The sequence below is a fragment of the Geospiza fortis genome, unplaced genomic scaffold (genome assembly GCF_000277835.1).
Source record: "Geospiza fortis unplaced genomic scaffold, GeoFor_1.0 scaffold112, whole genome shotgun sequence".
Taxonomy (NCBI): domain Eukaryota; kingdom Metazoa; phylum Chordata; class Aves; order Passeriformes; family Thraupidae; genus Geospiza; species Geospiza fortis.
The window spans coordinates 3,823,377-3,838,103 of NW_005054298.1; the positions used below are offsets into that span (position 1 = coordinate 3,823,377).

Here is a 14,727-nt window from a genome sequence, read left to right on the forward strand (position 1 = left end):
AGCTGCATAAGCAGGAAGTTTTACTGCTCAACAAATCAGACTCCCACCGAGTTGTCATCTTGACACTGTGTGATATATTCTCTGCAATGTCTTCACTGAGTAGCCAGATTGACTTAAGCTATCAAAAACCAGCCAGTTTGCAAGCCAAAGGTCCAGCAAACCCTCCCACACACACAAGCAGGGAACAAACCATGTATCTCATCCAAATGGATGGAGGAATCATTCACATCAGACTTGCTTTTCATAAAAGCAACAAGTGTTTGTCTAAGATTCCTGGACAGCAAATATGCTTGAACAGAGGGTGTTTGGAAGGAAATGAGCAGCTGCTTATAGCAAACAGACCTGTAACTCCCTGTTCAAAGCAACAAAAGTACAAAGGTTTGTGGGCTGGCTTGTCCCCTGGTTGGTGCCCAGTCTGGAGACACAGGAAAACGAAACACTGATCTCAGTTTTTACTTGGTTTTCCGGTCTACATAACAGAATAGGTTCATATTAGATGTCATCTTCCTCCCCTGGGAAAGAAATATAACAGATAATGAACAAAAAAAATAAAAATAAAAAAAAATCAGGCTACTGCTGTCTTTCCTATTCAGCTGAACAAAACATGATCTGTGCATGTTGCCTGGGGGGAGCAGGGAGAGCTGTGACTTCCCAACAGGAGACAGTGACTCAGGCACAACCTGGTTTTTGGTGTGTTATCAGAGCAGTGCTCCTCACTGCTCACCCTTAGTAAGGATTTGTGACAAAACCATTAGTTGGCCTTTCATAAAAACTAAATTTTTTCATATATATGTAGCTGATGCATTTATTTTAATAGGGGGTTTGAGCACATGCATCTGTCTAAATTTATTTTTCAGGAAGGGAACAAGAATGAATCTGGGTAAGAACTGAATATATTTCCTAAACAAGCCCAAAAGTGTTATTAAATATTTTATTCATTCCATAAGCAAAACATTCCCAGACTACAGCACGAATTTTACTAGAGTGGAACATCTAAATTTTAATATTCTTTACCTGTATCTTAAATGCACTGAAGAAATGGGCCAGATCTGCTGCTGTATGTAAAAGCATGCTCAAAGCAAAAGAAAAGGGATTCCTGAATTACTGCATCTCACTTTGCAGTGGGCTTCTGTGTGACAAAAAGTGCTTTTTGCCCACAGATTGATTTAAGAAACAACATTTTGGGGATCTATTTTTTTGATTAAAATATTTTTAAATGTCTCTTAAAAAAGGAGCAATGGATCTATCACTTGAAAAGCCCAGAGGACAGACAGATGGTCATGGAGATTAATGTTGTCTGTTTATCCACAAAAAGACACAGGCAAGACAATCCTCTCCAGACAATCTCTTACATGATTTCCCTGTAAGCTCAAGCTTGTTTCTGAGGCAGATAATAACAGGGTGATGAAGAGATTGGTGCAGTGCCAGTGCAGGCAGCAGTCCTATTCCAAACTTCCTGGCCAGCTCCTCATTTTTGGTAGGTTATCAGCCAGACCACTGCACCCTGTGGCTGCTCCCCTTGTCTTGAGACTTGAATCTCCCTTTTCTTTTGCACAGATGAAAATTAACCAAACTTTGCCCACTCAGGGCAAGGAGAATGAGCTCAAATGGCCTAAATTGCAGGTCGTCCTCAAGCACAGAGCTGCAAAAACAAACAGAGGAGAAACTGCGTGTATGAGCCCTCTTTCACTCCTCATTCAGGCATGACAAGAAAGCAGCCCAGCAGAACAATTTATATGCAGGCTGGAATGGTTCACTGACCTAATAAAACACAGAGCATTCTTCAATGAAGAGAAAATGTTACCAAACTCAAGCCCCTAACAAGTTGGGAATATGACCTGTGCTGAGAGTATACTTTGCAATTCCCCACATTAATTATACACTAAGAGTTGCAAAGCTGAGAATAAAGTGGAGCTATAGGCTTTTTCAAATTAATAGTGCTGCAATCAGACTAAAACCAGTCCGTGAATGAGGAAAAGGATTTACTAACGGTTTCTAAATCTCACAGTTCCTAGCAGAATATTCCCCAAACATCTAAATATGCACCTACACGTGCTTATTTGGTTTATGGTGGTTTCATTCTGTAAGATGCTGAAGTATTCCACAGCTATCTAACATGATACTATTGCATGTCCAGAGTTTCACCTGACAACAAACAATAGGCAAAATGAAGATCATGAGACCAAGACAGAGCCATTTCAGTCCAAGGGGAGTGGGGAGCCCCCTGCCTGCATTGCAGTGACATTCCCCACTTGTTCCCTTAGGTTTAGGAGTCTTGCCTACCACTCACTCCCAGGTGTAGCCATGGTATTTTCTGAAAAAATCCCTTTTCCAGGATTTTTTCTCCTGAGAAGCCTCAGAGGAAAAGAAAAACAATTACTATCTGCTGCTGTGGAATGGAAGAGGTGCATCTTTGATTGGTCCATGTTGGTTGTTTCTAATTAATGGCCAATCACAATCAGCTGGCTCGGACTCTCTGAGAGTCAGGAGCTTTTGTTATTCATTCCATTCCTTTCTTTGCCAGCCTTCTGAAGAAAGCCTTTCTTCTATTCTTTTATTATAGTTTTAATATAATATATATAATAAAATAATAAATCAACCTTCTGAAACATGGAGTCAAGATTCTCATCTCTTCCCTCGTCCTGGGACCCCTGTGAACACCACCACACCCGGGGAATCTTTTGGAGGTAGAGATGGAGAGATCAGGATCCTCTTTAGCTGACAGAAGATGTTATCAGCTGCTGAGAGCAACGTGACAGCAAACAGGATTGCAGTGCATCACACACTGACTCTGGCAGTGCAGCCTGGAAGCTCGGTAGTTTTTCCATATAGTAGTAATTATTTTTCTCATTTTTACTGAACTAATAACTAAATTAGATTTATTTCCTGATTTAATATCTCTAAAAGGCCCCCTAAGTATATCAGAGTACACATCAGAATGAAGACCCAGACATAATTAGGCAAAGCACTGATATTGCACTGCTATCTATATGGTTTGCAATTTTTCTGACCATTTTTTTCTTCTGAAATGTGTGCTAGGTCATGCAAACTAACTCTTATTGTTAGAGCTCTGTGGCAAAGTGAATATATTAGAAATGCAAACTGTCACCACAACCATCACAATTACATTTACAGCTCCCTCTGTGTCTTGTAGTAATTTGTTCTCCCGCACTGCATCCCTCAGAGGTTTCTACCAGATTATTTTTTATTATTCAGAAAGGTAATTTATTGAAGAAGTGCTTTGCATCTCTGTCAGAGCTACGTGAAGCGAGAAATAGGGTGAGCAAACCTCAAAATGATTGGTAGCTTGATATGGATAAGGATCCAAATTTTCAAGCATTGCACAAAATTTGGAATTTTATTGCACGACAAGTATTCTTTCTCCCTAAAATTTAATCTGTGCCTATAATTACTGGCATTCAGTGGATCACACATCTGAGGTTACTCAGACAGAGCTTGCAGAGAAAGTTATTCTTTATTTACAAACCCAAATCAACACAGATGGGGAATTTCAGATAAAATCAAGCTGTGGGAAAACACATGTGCCTAAAACTCAGCATGGGCAAAACTATTTCTTCACTGCCCTTGGAAGCAGAAAAAAGGGGACTAGAAATTGCTGGTGTCCCAAATCCATAACGTGTTTTTCAGAGCTGTGTGCATCTGGGACCTTCACAGCAGCAGATATATTGGTACATCCATCTCACTAATGATCTGTTGAGCATCAGTTATACCCTCTAAAGGGTGAATGACATTTTTCTACCTCCACTAGTTTCTGCTAGTAGAATCCAAACAATGGTGTCCTTTGTTAGAAACATCTTTTTTTGACCAGAACACACTCATTTGGGATTTTTTTATTATTATTATTTCTTATTTTTTATTTTAAAGGATTGAAAATCACTCAGCAGGATCAAATCTTTATTTGGAGCCTAGAAGAATCCAAAGAGTTGTTGCCTTTCTGCAGTCAGGATAATGTTTCATGTGAGCAGTGCTGCTTGGGTGCATAATGCACCCAGAGAGATGGAGAGCCTTCCTCCAGTGGATCAATTAAACTGTGCTGTTTGCTGGAACTGCTGGTCTGACCTTCCAGTTTGTGTCCTGTGAAGGGATCAGCAACATCCCTACAGTGCCATCATCATGCCATTCCTGGCACAGAGCTTCTCCACCTTCATTTTGTTCTATCAATAGCTGATATATTTTACCTACAAACACTTGAAAGGGCTAGAAGTGCCAGCTTTAGCACAAAATCCACTTCTTTCACATTTACTGGCTTCATTTTTGTCCACAGCTCGACTTCTGCCAGCTGTATTTTCCTGGCAAGAGCAGTCAGTGATATTTTTAAATCTGTCCCATGCTCTGTGTCCATACTGGGTTGTACCTCCCCAGCTACAGCTCTCTGCTTTTGAGGATGTCACACCAAATCAAGGTAACCACTAAGCAGCAAGGAGGAAACAAACATTAAAACAACATGTACCCATAGGAAAAAAAAACAAACCTGAGGCTGATCAAAGCTCCCTGCTCCACAGAAGAGCAATAGAACAAGTTGAAATATTCACTGGACCCACAGAGAAATCATCAGTTCAAAACCAACAGCAGCCAGAAATAAAAGCAGTGCCTGTGAATCACCCAGAAATGTCAGCACAGGGATGGTGACTTAAGGAATAAGTTGAAGTATCTACCAGTGGGTGTTCTTTTGGCTGCATTTCTGTGCTCTTTGTCAGCAAGACACAGCCTGATGCATTGCCTTAGCTGGCCCACACAGATGTTACTGCTTGAGGCTATTTTCTCTCTTCCATCCAAAGGCAGGATGCACCCAGAAGCAGGTCAATTTACTCAGCTTCCACAGGAGAGAAAAAAAAAAAAAGAGAGAGAAAAAATACAAGAAAAGCTATTTTGAAAACTACATCTTCTAATCAGCACTGCAGCCTGATTCACTGTCTCCTCATCAGAGCCTTGGCTCAGGATACCTGATGACAGATAATTTTGATTCAGAAAGAAATAGTCTCTGCAGTCTCATGGCTGGGAAAGGACAAGGATGTTTCAGTTCCTGAAACGTTGCAGAAGATCTCTTTCTTCTAAGATTTCAGGGCCATGGTGTAATATTCCACCTCTTTGTTGTTTTTTTTTTCCTTTATGAGGGTGGTGATATGTCTTATTTCAGAAAATTAAAAGCTTTTTACTACTTATTATCTCCTCCTAGTGAGAAACAGTGTAATGAGGTCCTTTTGTCTAAAGGTGGCTTAGGTTAAACTAGGAAAGTTTTTGATAATCCACAGAAGCAGTGGAGGTCTGGAGGACATGTCTGGCTATTTGTAATCTCTGTATCTGGTCAGCAGATCCTGCTGGTTAATGGTGTGACCCTTCATCCAGCAAAGCATGTCCAGTGCTTAACTTGGCCCCCAGTCCCTTCTGGTTTTACATTGCAGAGATATTTTGCTTTAATACTGTTTATATTTTAGTAGGAATGTTGCTGCAGATCAATGGGAACAAAGGCAGGCAGCAGAAGTCACTGAAAGTGTGGGTGTCCATGGCTGTGTGCTACTCAGAGCAGGAGAACAAGGTCCACTTCAAACACAGCATTTCAGGTGCTGGGGGGTTTTAGTAATCCGCAGAAATATTTATTTTGCAGGCAAATTCCTCTCTTTGGCTGACAAAGCAGAAGGTCTGAATACCTTAGAGATTTTAAGGCTGAAGAGTTTGGTATGGACCTTCATGGAGGTTGATAAAAGAGTTTCAAAAAGCACTTCACTGGGTCAAGTGAGCCTAGAGGGGATAAGCCATGAAAAGGGTCACAGGAAATTTTAAGTGATTGTAAGGTCAAAATGCATTAAAGCCATCAAAGAGAAATAGCTGCTGCATTAAACAGAAAACTCAGCAAGCTGTGAATGCCTTTCAGTGTGTGGGAGGAGTGTGCCTGTTTAATGTGATGCTCTGTGCAACACCTGTGTTTTATCTTTACACCTGCAGCTGCTTGTTGCCTTATCAAAACCACCCCTTCTCTGAAATACAGCACAGAACCACACTGCTCCTTCAACCTGCATCATCACCTTCAGCAAGGCTTGCCCCATCTAACCCACCAGTTCAGGCAAGCAGAAGATCATGGAAGTGGTTCTGAGCTGTAAATGGTGGCCTTACAGAATTGTGGCACATTACAGGCTTGAGAAACATCACACAAATGTGTTTATACCCATGACATTAGGACCAGTCCCCAAGAGAGATGGAAAGTTTATCAAACCCTGCAGTCTCTGGGTCAATATGCCAGGGCTGTCTTAAAAGATGGGAAAAAAAAATAGTGAGTCTTTTCAAAGTCATGCTAGTACCTGGGAGGATTGCAATAATTTGATTTGCTCTCCTAGTGTCTGATAATTTATTTAGTTTTCCTGTGAGAGGCTCTAGCATTTTTGTTTGCTATTTTGAAATTGGAACTCCTCCACAGAGGCCAAGGAGTGGGACCAGAAAGGATCCAAACTAGTTATCATTAACAAATGTTGAAGTCTGCCTGATGGGTATTGAGATGGAGCTGTACTTAAGAAAGTTCAAGAAAGGGAGGACAAGGTGGAGGTGCCAGGAAGGAAAAGGGGAGATATAACACTGCATTCATTTACCTAAAGGTGCTTGTGAATTCCTTGGCAAAAAGAGAGTTTGTTCCCCAGAGGGCAGGCAGGCAGAAGTGCTCCTCCAGTTCAGAACAGGTTTGGTACTGACCTGAACCCTCAGTTCACTTTGAATGAACTCCTTTGTATTTATCACTGAAGTCAGAGATGCCATAAGTAATAAAGGCATTTCATGCTATATTTTCATAGCTACTTGGTCATTTGTAAGGCAACTGAGCAAAAAAAAGGGAGAAATGGAAAGCTGAAAGTCAGTTTGAACTTATGTGTTTTATTCAGATCAAGACTGGACCTCACCTGTTGCTGAAACCATTGTCAGTACAAAGAAAAAAAAAACAAAAAACAACAGGAATGTGACTGTTTGTGTAAGGTTAAAAATACACAGAAAATGTAAGCAACAAAAGAAAGAAGAAAAGGTGAAATATCCATATGAACAAGTGCTGCTGCCCTCATTACCTTTCCTTGATTTTACCTTCTAAGAGGTGGTGGGAAGATATTGTCCAAGTTTCAGACTACCTCAAAACAAAATCTATAGATTTTCAACTGGTTTTAGGAGAGCAGGTTAGTGCTGGGGACATTATGGTCCACGAATATCAAAAAGCACAAAGTGATTTTAAATCTAGAACCAAACTTCATTGTTTGGGCTCTTCTTTTCTAAATTCTGAATGTCTGAGCTGTTTTATAATTGAAATATGAATTGATCCGAGATTGTGGATCAAAAATCTCTTACTGGAGATGTGAGATCAAAGGGGAGAGAAAAAGGAAGAGGGAAAATAAGAGATTAAATGATTTCAGAGTTATGGAGGCCATGACCCTTTGAACTCATGCAGGTTTGAACCAGGGGTTGCAGCACTTTTTAACAGCTCAGCAACAACTCTGGATCCCTGTTAGCCTGAGTAAGCAGAGGCCAAGATTGCAGCATGGATCAGGAGAGGTGGAAAAAGAAGGAAATGGAGGATGACAGTTTGAGGGCTGGGGTCCAAGCAGCCCCTATAATCATGGCCATGCCTGCCCTGCCTAAGGGCAGGTCAGGATGCTGAGGGATCCAGGAGCCTTGGCACAGAACGAAATGCAAATGCAGCAGCCAAGCAAGAGCAGCAATACAGCTCCAAAAGCTGCCAGTGCAGCAGCATCTGGGCTGAAGGGGGAGACCAGCACACAAAGTGCCACAAAAGCAATATTTCACTACATCACAGCAATAATTAGGCAACCTAAATCTACCTACTTAAAAATCCCTGATCATCCCTGGGAGAGGTACAAAAGGTTATTCTCCCATCAAATAAAAGTGGCTGCATTTTTGCATGATGTCTTTTAGTAATCACCTCTATTTTGGGGCTCTATCAGGCTTTTCATCTCCTACAGCGGAGGTCTGAGGGGGGACTGTGGTCATGCAGAGTCCTGGATGCAGTGACAGCTCAGCAGTCAGGATTGCTGCAGCATTAACACTCGCTGATGTGCACAAAGGCAGCACAACCTGGGGGCTGATGGAGGCACTGCTGTGTTTCAGCTGTCAGCCCCTGTGCCCTGCTCTGCTGAGAGGAGCTGGCTGTCCCACAGCCACCCATCCCTGCAGGCAGGGAGGCACACACTGATTACCACGGCTGGGAAGGGTCACTGCCATCTCCACTGTGCATACAAAGCTTTGGACATGGCAGGAGCCCTTGGGCACAAATGTGTTCTCACATCTTCACTGCCAAACTCCTCCTGACTTGGCTCTCCTAGCCCAGTGCAGCCACTTGCTGTGTTACACAGCTTTTTGTACTCCACCCAATTATCCAATGCCTCCTTCCATGTACAATGCAAATCTTTCCCACTCCCACCATACTGGCACTGCCATGTTTCTGAATTACCCAGCCTCTGATGGGTTCTTCTACACTTACCTTAACAGGCAAGGAGAGACAGGACAGGACGAATTTGGGTACCTGCCTAGGGCACCTCCCTACATCAAAGCAGGCTGTGTGCCTTCCCAGAAATTTGAGATTTTAATGTTAAATATTCTAAAACAACATTGATAAGTACAGCTTAATCAAAGACACAAAAACTAGCTATTCAATTTTCTCATGAAGTCAACAAAAAAACACAACTGGCTTCTTGTGTTTGAAAGAACTCAGCTCTCACTTCTTGTTTGTACAAAAGAATAGAGTAAAAAGGTAAGTATTTTAACAAGTAGTGGTTCAAGAGGGCAGTGGAAGAATAGATCTTTAGGATTTTTGCTTGGTTGAATGCAAAATCACACCCAGAACTGTGTGAAAACAATCCATCCTCATCAAGGTTTTTCTTAGCCAAATGAACACCTGAGAACATGAAGGGGGAATTTTCCCACATGGAAGTGAAAGCTCCAACAATCTTTGGCCTGCCCACTTGCTTTTCTGAGAATCTTTGTAACCAGCCTCTCTGATTATAAAGATTCTCAGAAAAGAATCTCCCACCAAAAGTTTTCCACATGACACAGCATTTCCCATACAGATTTATGGGATCTATAAAGCCTCTGTGTTTCAGATTCTCAATTCCAAACCACTTTTCTGTTTCTTGTTTTTAATTACAAGCCAACTAACCTTCTGCAAGGAAGCAAGTGAGCCTCCATTAAAGTCTTCCCTCATTTCCCAGCTCCACATTCTTCCTTTGTTTGTTCCTGCAGGTGTCTGTGAGCCCATGTGCATGAATGGGGGGAGATGTGTCCGCCCCAATGTCTGTGACTGCCCGTCTGGCTGGAGGGGAAAGCACTGCAGCAAACGTAAGCACCTCTGCTCCCATCAAAGTTTATATCCATTAGCCCAGCCAACAGCAATTTGCAATCTTCTAATACTAAAAACCAGCACAGAATCTGTTTTGCTGTTTCAGCAGTTTGAAGAAATAACAGTTTTAAGTACAGGTACTACAGAATGCTGTAAACACTTGATGCTTGCAGAGGAGAAAAAGCTGTGTGGGGGAACCCTGGTTCTGCTTCATGCAGCTCTGTTATACATCTTGTTATGGAAATTCATTTTTACAGTATTAAACTTGAAGCATTGATTTTATGTTTTAACAGCTTCACATATTTTGTTATATTCTGCAGAGAAATGTCATGTATTTCAAAGTACAGAACTATCTAAAGCCTGCTATAAAGCTTCCCAAACTGATGTACTCTCAAGGTCATCGGTGCATAATTTGGAGAATGACGTGTTCTTACTCTGTAACTCTGACTACAGTTACATAAAAATGTAATTAAAAAAAAAAACTCTCACCCTAAAATATTTTCAAGGAATATTTTTCCTTACATGGCTATTCATTACCATGAAGTTGACAGATAAACTGAATAAATTTATAATCAAGATGACATACTGTATGTAAACCAGATTAAAATATTGGCTTTTTACCCTTTGGGTCCTGCTAGTAAATATGATTTCAGAACTAGTGGCTTGAATTTATAATATTAATAATTTATTCAGAAATGCTGAAGGAAGGAAGTGTCTCTCATACATATACACCAGATCATGCACTCACTCTTTCAGGATCTCTGAACAAAAAATATATGCAATAAACATATCAAACTTTTCTATGAAAATATTTGGTTTTTGCATGGAATATGTAGTGCATTAATGTATGATAGAGAGATTATTTTTAGCTGATGATGAGCTAGGCATTAGAAATGCCAAGTCTCACAGTAGACAGTTATCAGAGATAAATTTCTTAAGAAGAAAATATCAAAGAATCCTGATCATCATACTGATGATGTGATGAACAGAGCACACCCATTCCTTTGGAAGTCAGCTGTTGTGAGCAGGCTTAAAAAAAATAAATTTCTTAAAGAACAAAGAGGAGGCTTGTTGCATTAAAAAAAAAGGTAAGCCTGTTTACTGCAAAACCAACAACTGGAAGCAAAGCCCCTGGATAAGCCAGAGACTTGTATCAACAACTTAGTAACCATAATTATAATACAGGGGTGTTTCCAGGGAAACTGGCTCCAAAGAAAGACCTGGGTGTCCAGCACCTCAGGCCTTTTAAAGTCTCTCCACTCAGCTGATTGGGGCGCTCAGGATCTGTGCTGTGACATTCTTTCTGTCTGTAACTGGTTTATAGTTTGGATCGTTCTGAACCAATCATTTTGGTATTTTCACTTCTCATTGGTCGATCTTTCCTCCAATCTTGGCTCGAGCTGAGGTTGTGCTCCATGAGGTAATGTTTCTAGAAAGTTCCTTGTCATTTTACAATGATTGCCACTTTATCTTTTCCCTGGTTCCACTCCCCCTCCATAAATACACAACAGCATTAGTTTCTCACACAACCAATTGCAATTAGTTACTTGCATTAACAAACAGTTAACTTTACATACACACTTCTCAATTTAATTAACTACTTTATCCCAAAAAGTTCAATTTTTTTTTCATCCATGACATCAGCCACATGGAATAAAGCCTAGCAGGTCACCTCTCAGCCAGCTCCTGAGCACACAGACCCATCCCATCCATGCTCTCACTTGTTCCATGTCCTTTCCCAGCTGTTTGCCTGCAGAGGTGTCTCCATGGAGGGGAGTGTGTGGGTCCCAACGTCTGCCAGTGCTCCGCAGGATGGGTGGGAACGCTCTGCCAGACCCGTGAGTGCTCCTCATTCCTGCAGCTCTGTAACCACCTCAGCTTTTTACACATTGCATTTTCTCCTGTGCGCGTGCTCTGTCAGGTTTGCGCCTACTGAACTCAATCATCTTAAAGGTCTTTTCCAACCTAAACGTGCTCTGTCAGGTTTGTGCCTACTGAACTCAATCATCTTAAATGTCTTTTCCAACCTAAAAGATTCCATGATTCTATTACGTGCAAAAGTCAGCCTTAAAGGTCTTTCCCAACCTAAAAGATTCCATGATTCTATTACGTGCAAAAGTCAGCCTTAAAGGTCTTTCCCAGCCTAAAAGATTCCATGATTCTATTACGTGCAAAAGTCAACCCTAACATGATTAGCACCTAAATCCTTCCTCTGATTTGTCAGAACTGTCCTATGCTGCCAGTAAAACTGGTTCTTTCAAAGACATTTCTAGAGTCAACATAAGAGGCCTGACTCATCTTTTTTCTCACATGGATGCTGACATCAACCTGTCAGACAAAATAAGTACTTTTTAAATTAAATCATTCGAAATACAAGGTAAAAAGGAGAGGTCAAGGAGAAAAGGAAATAGAATACCCATTGTCTATACCCAAGTGGTATTAAGCACAGAAATTCTGTGTGTCTGCTAACCTTAGAGCCTGACCCTGTAAATTCTCCTTGTTCAGACTGACCAAGGTGGCTGGAAGTATTTCCATTTTGGGGGGGGGTTGGAAGACCTGGAATGGGAAGAGATCTCTTATTGCCAATTACATCCAGGGTCACTTCAGTTTGTGGCTGCCATTAGCTTTACAGCAAAAGGGTATGAGGAAAATATCAAGGCATTATCCCCTGTAAAGGGCATTATCTCCTTTATCTTCCTTTCCCTCGCACTCACGGAGCATAATTACTTATGGAAATCTTCTGTCAGCTAACTCCCAATGGCTGTGTAATTGTTTCTTTGTGCCAGCTGTCTTCTAGTTCAAACATGGGAATGTTTAAAGTTATTGATGGCATATTCTTGACTCAGTTTATAAAATAAATAAACAAATCGTGCTTGCTCCTGTGAAAGGCAAGTAGGACTAGCATTAACAATTTCTGCAGTCCTATGCAGGCACACAAGCCAGGTAATTTTTTATAGATTTATCTAACCTCTGAAACTTTGCTCCAAATCCCTTCATCTGCTAGTCATTCTGATTTTACTACTTCTTCCCATAGTGGGAGGTTAAATCTTTTTTTTTTTTTTTGTCCAAAAGGTCCTGGCTGAAACTCCCAGGTCCCACAGCAACCCCAAATTTCTGCTTTTTTAAAGAGAAGGAGAGAAGACTTTTGTCAGAGAGCAGATGGTGAGGTCTTACAATGCTGCTCCAGGGTATTCACAGCAAGGCAGGGGCAAAGCAGGGGAACAGGAAAACCTTCATCCTCACAGATGTTAGGTATGGAAGTGTAACCCTGAAATTAAGTCATGTTTCATGTTTAATGGGAGGCTATTCCCTCAAACCCTGGACTCAATGGAATAAATGTATTTATCTGTCTAAACACGAGAGGCCTCCTGATTGCCTCCCCTGCTCACCTCCTCCTCAGCCCTGGCAGAGGCTGCAGCAGCACAGAGGGCTGAGAACAACCCCTGGTTGCTGGTTTTGTTGCTCTCGTACTGCTTTGGCCTCTGTCCCATCTCCCACCAGCACAGGGACAGTGGGCCAAACCCAGAGGCTCTGCCAGAACCCCTCAGCTTCTGGCAAGGAGCTCTTTGGTTCATCGCCCCACTCCCCTGTGCAAACTGCTTTGTCACATTTAAGCTCCTGAGGTTTCCCTGAGCTCAGCACCCCTGTCTTGCTTGGATGTGTTTTCCCAAATTCTGTGTTCCACTGTAACATCAGCAGGGCCGAATTCAACCTAGATTTGCAGCACTTTAACCACAGACTTTGGCTATTAAACTCAACAGTAGAGCAAAATGTTCACATTGTAAGATAAGAAAGTAGTAGCTGCCACATATTTTTCATTATATGAAAATATTATTTCATATTTATTCTATGATATTGAATTAAATCAAAACCACATATATTTGAATATTTGATTAATTCTATGTATTATTTCCATGTTTTTAAATTATTAATCTCAATCGTTTCCATTTTGTCAATCTCAATTGTTTCCATATCAGAATGCAAATATTCCATCTCACTCTGCAAGTAACAATTCAGAGGACAGGTGTTTTCAACAATCACTCTGTAATCCAGAATCCATTAGGGCAGGATTTTTTCTCAGGGGCTTTTTCAAGGTTAGGAGATGATTAGATAGTGCCAGCTTCATTCTTTGTTTTCAGCCTGTGAATTCACTTGACTGTCCTTATCAGGATGGTGGTGATGGAAATGCAGACAGAGGTTTCATCTACACCCTGAACCTCATTTTTTCCTCCCTGACTTCCTAACACATTGAGGAGGGTGACTGAACCACAGAACACACAGAGATTTCCACTCCTATTTTCTGGACATTTCCCAGGTTGTTGCAGTCCCTTATACTGAGATAGCCAGAGCAGGTTCTTAAGCCAACAAAAGGAACAATGGACAAATACTAAGACATCATCTTGGACATCTACTTTTAGATTTATCTTTCATAAGAGTCCCAGATCACCTCCATCTGCTCAGTTTCACAAAGGCCTGAGCCCACACAGACCATTCAAGAAGATGTTTGGAGGCAGCAGCTGCCACAATAATTCCTCTCTAAACACTTTCTTTCTTCAGCCTTCTACTAAACCAAAAAAGGCAAAACAGTCTCTACTTTTAGGTCTCTAATAATTTCATTATTTACAACCTCATACTGATGTCTCAATGTTTCTTGTCACATTTCACCAGGAACAAAGCCATAGATCTCTACCACAAGTGATAACCTAAAAGGCTGCAACCCTTCAGCCCTTCAAACCCATTTACAGTATCCTAGAAGAGACTTTCCATTCTACTGCAATGAAGATTGGCAATGTCTAAGGCAGAATAATTTTATGTTTAAAATATTTTGAAAATGCCCCAGAGAGCTAGAATGAGCTGTAATATCAGAGATAACAAGGAGCTCATAACTAATTTGGAGCAGCTCTGCTACATTTTGGAGATGCAACCACACAGGCAACTCCTCTGTTTCTTTTGCAATGATGCACAATGAAATTGCATTTCCATGTCATGCAGTGAATGATTTCTTAATGCTAAAGTCAGTCAAACTCACAATGACATTGCAGACACATCTGTGCAGGAAAGTTTATTTACAGTTTCACAGGTCCCTGGCTGCAACTAGAGAACTTGGCAAGAGCAAAAGAGACTTTCAGTAGACATTGATAATGGATAAAACACAATAGTCCTCCTTTATCAGACTGTAAATAAAGAGGTCAGTCAAAGGAGTAGTTTTCTTCCTCACTCATCTGTAACTGAACAGAATGGCTTCTGAAAGAGAATCGATAAAATAGGTCATTTGTCCCAACAAATAAGGTGTATGGGGGAATACACACGTTAGCCTTGATAAATACCTGTGACTTTGAGGGGCATAGTTTAAGGAATAATGGTCAATTTTCAGACTGTAATGA

At 41.1% G+C, this 14,727-nt stretch overlaps 1 protein-coding gene across 1 annotated transcript in view; it reads left to right on the plus strand.

Moving 5' to 3' along the window:
• The window catches only part of LOC106632255 (von Willebrand factor D and EGF domain-containing protein-like), a 169,765-nt gene that overhangs the window by 151,329 nt on the left and 3,709 nt on the right, over positions 1-14,727 (plus strand). The window contains 2 exon segments of the mRNA XM_031057240.1: positions 9,247-9,342; positions 11,086-11,181. Of these exon segments, the coding sequence (XP_030913100.1) occupies positions 9,247-9,342; positions 11,086-11,181 (192 nt within the window).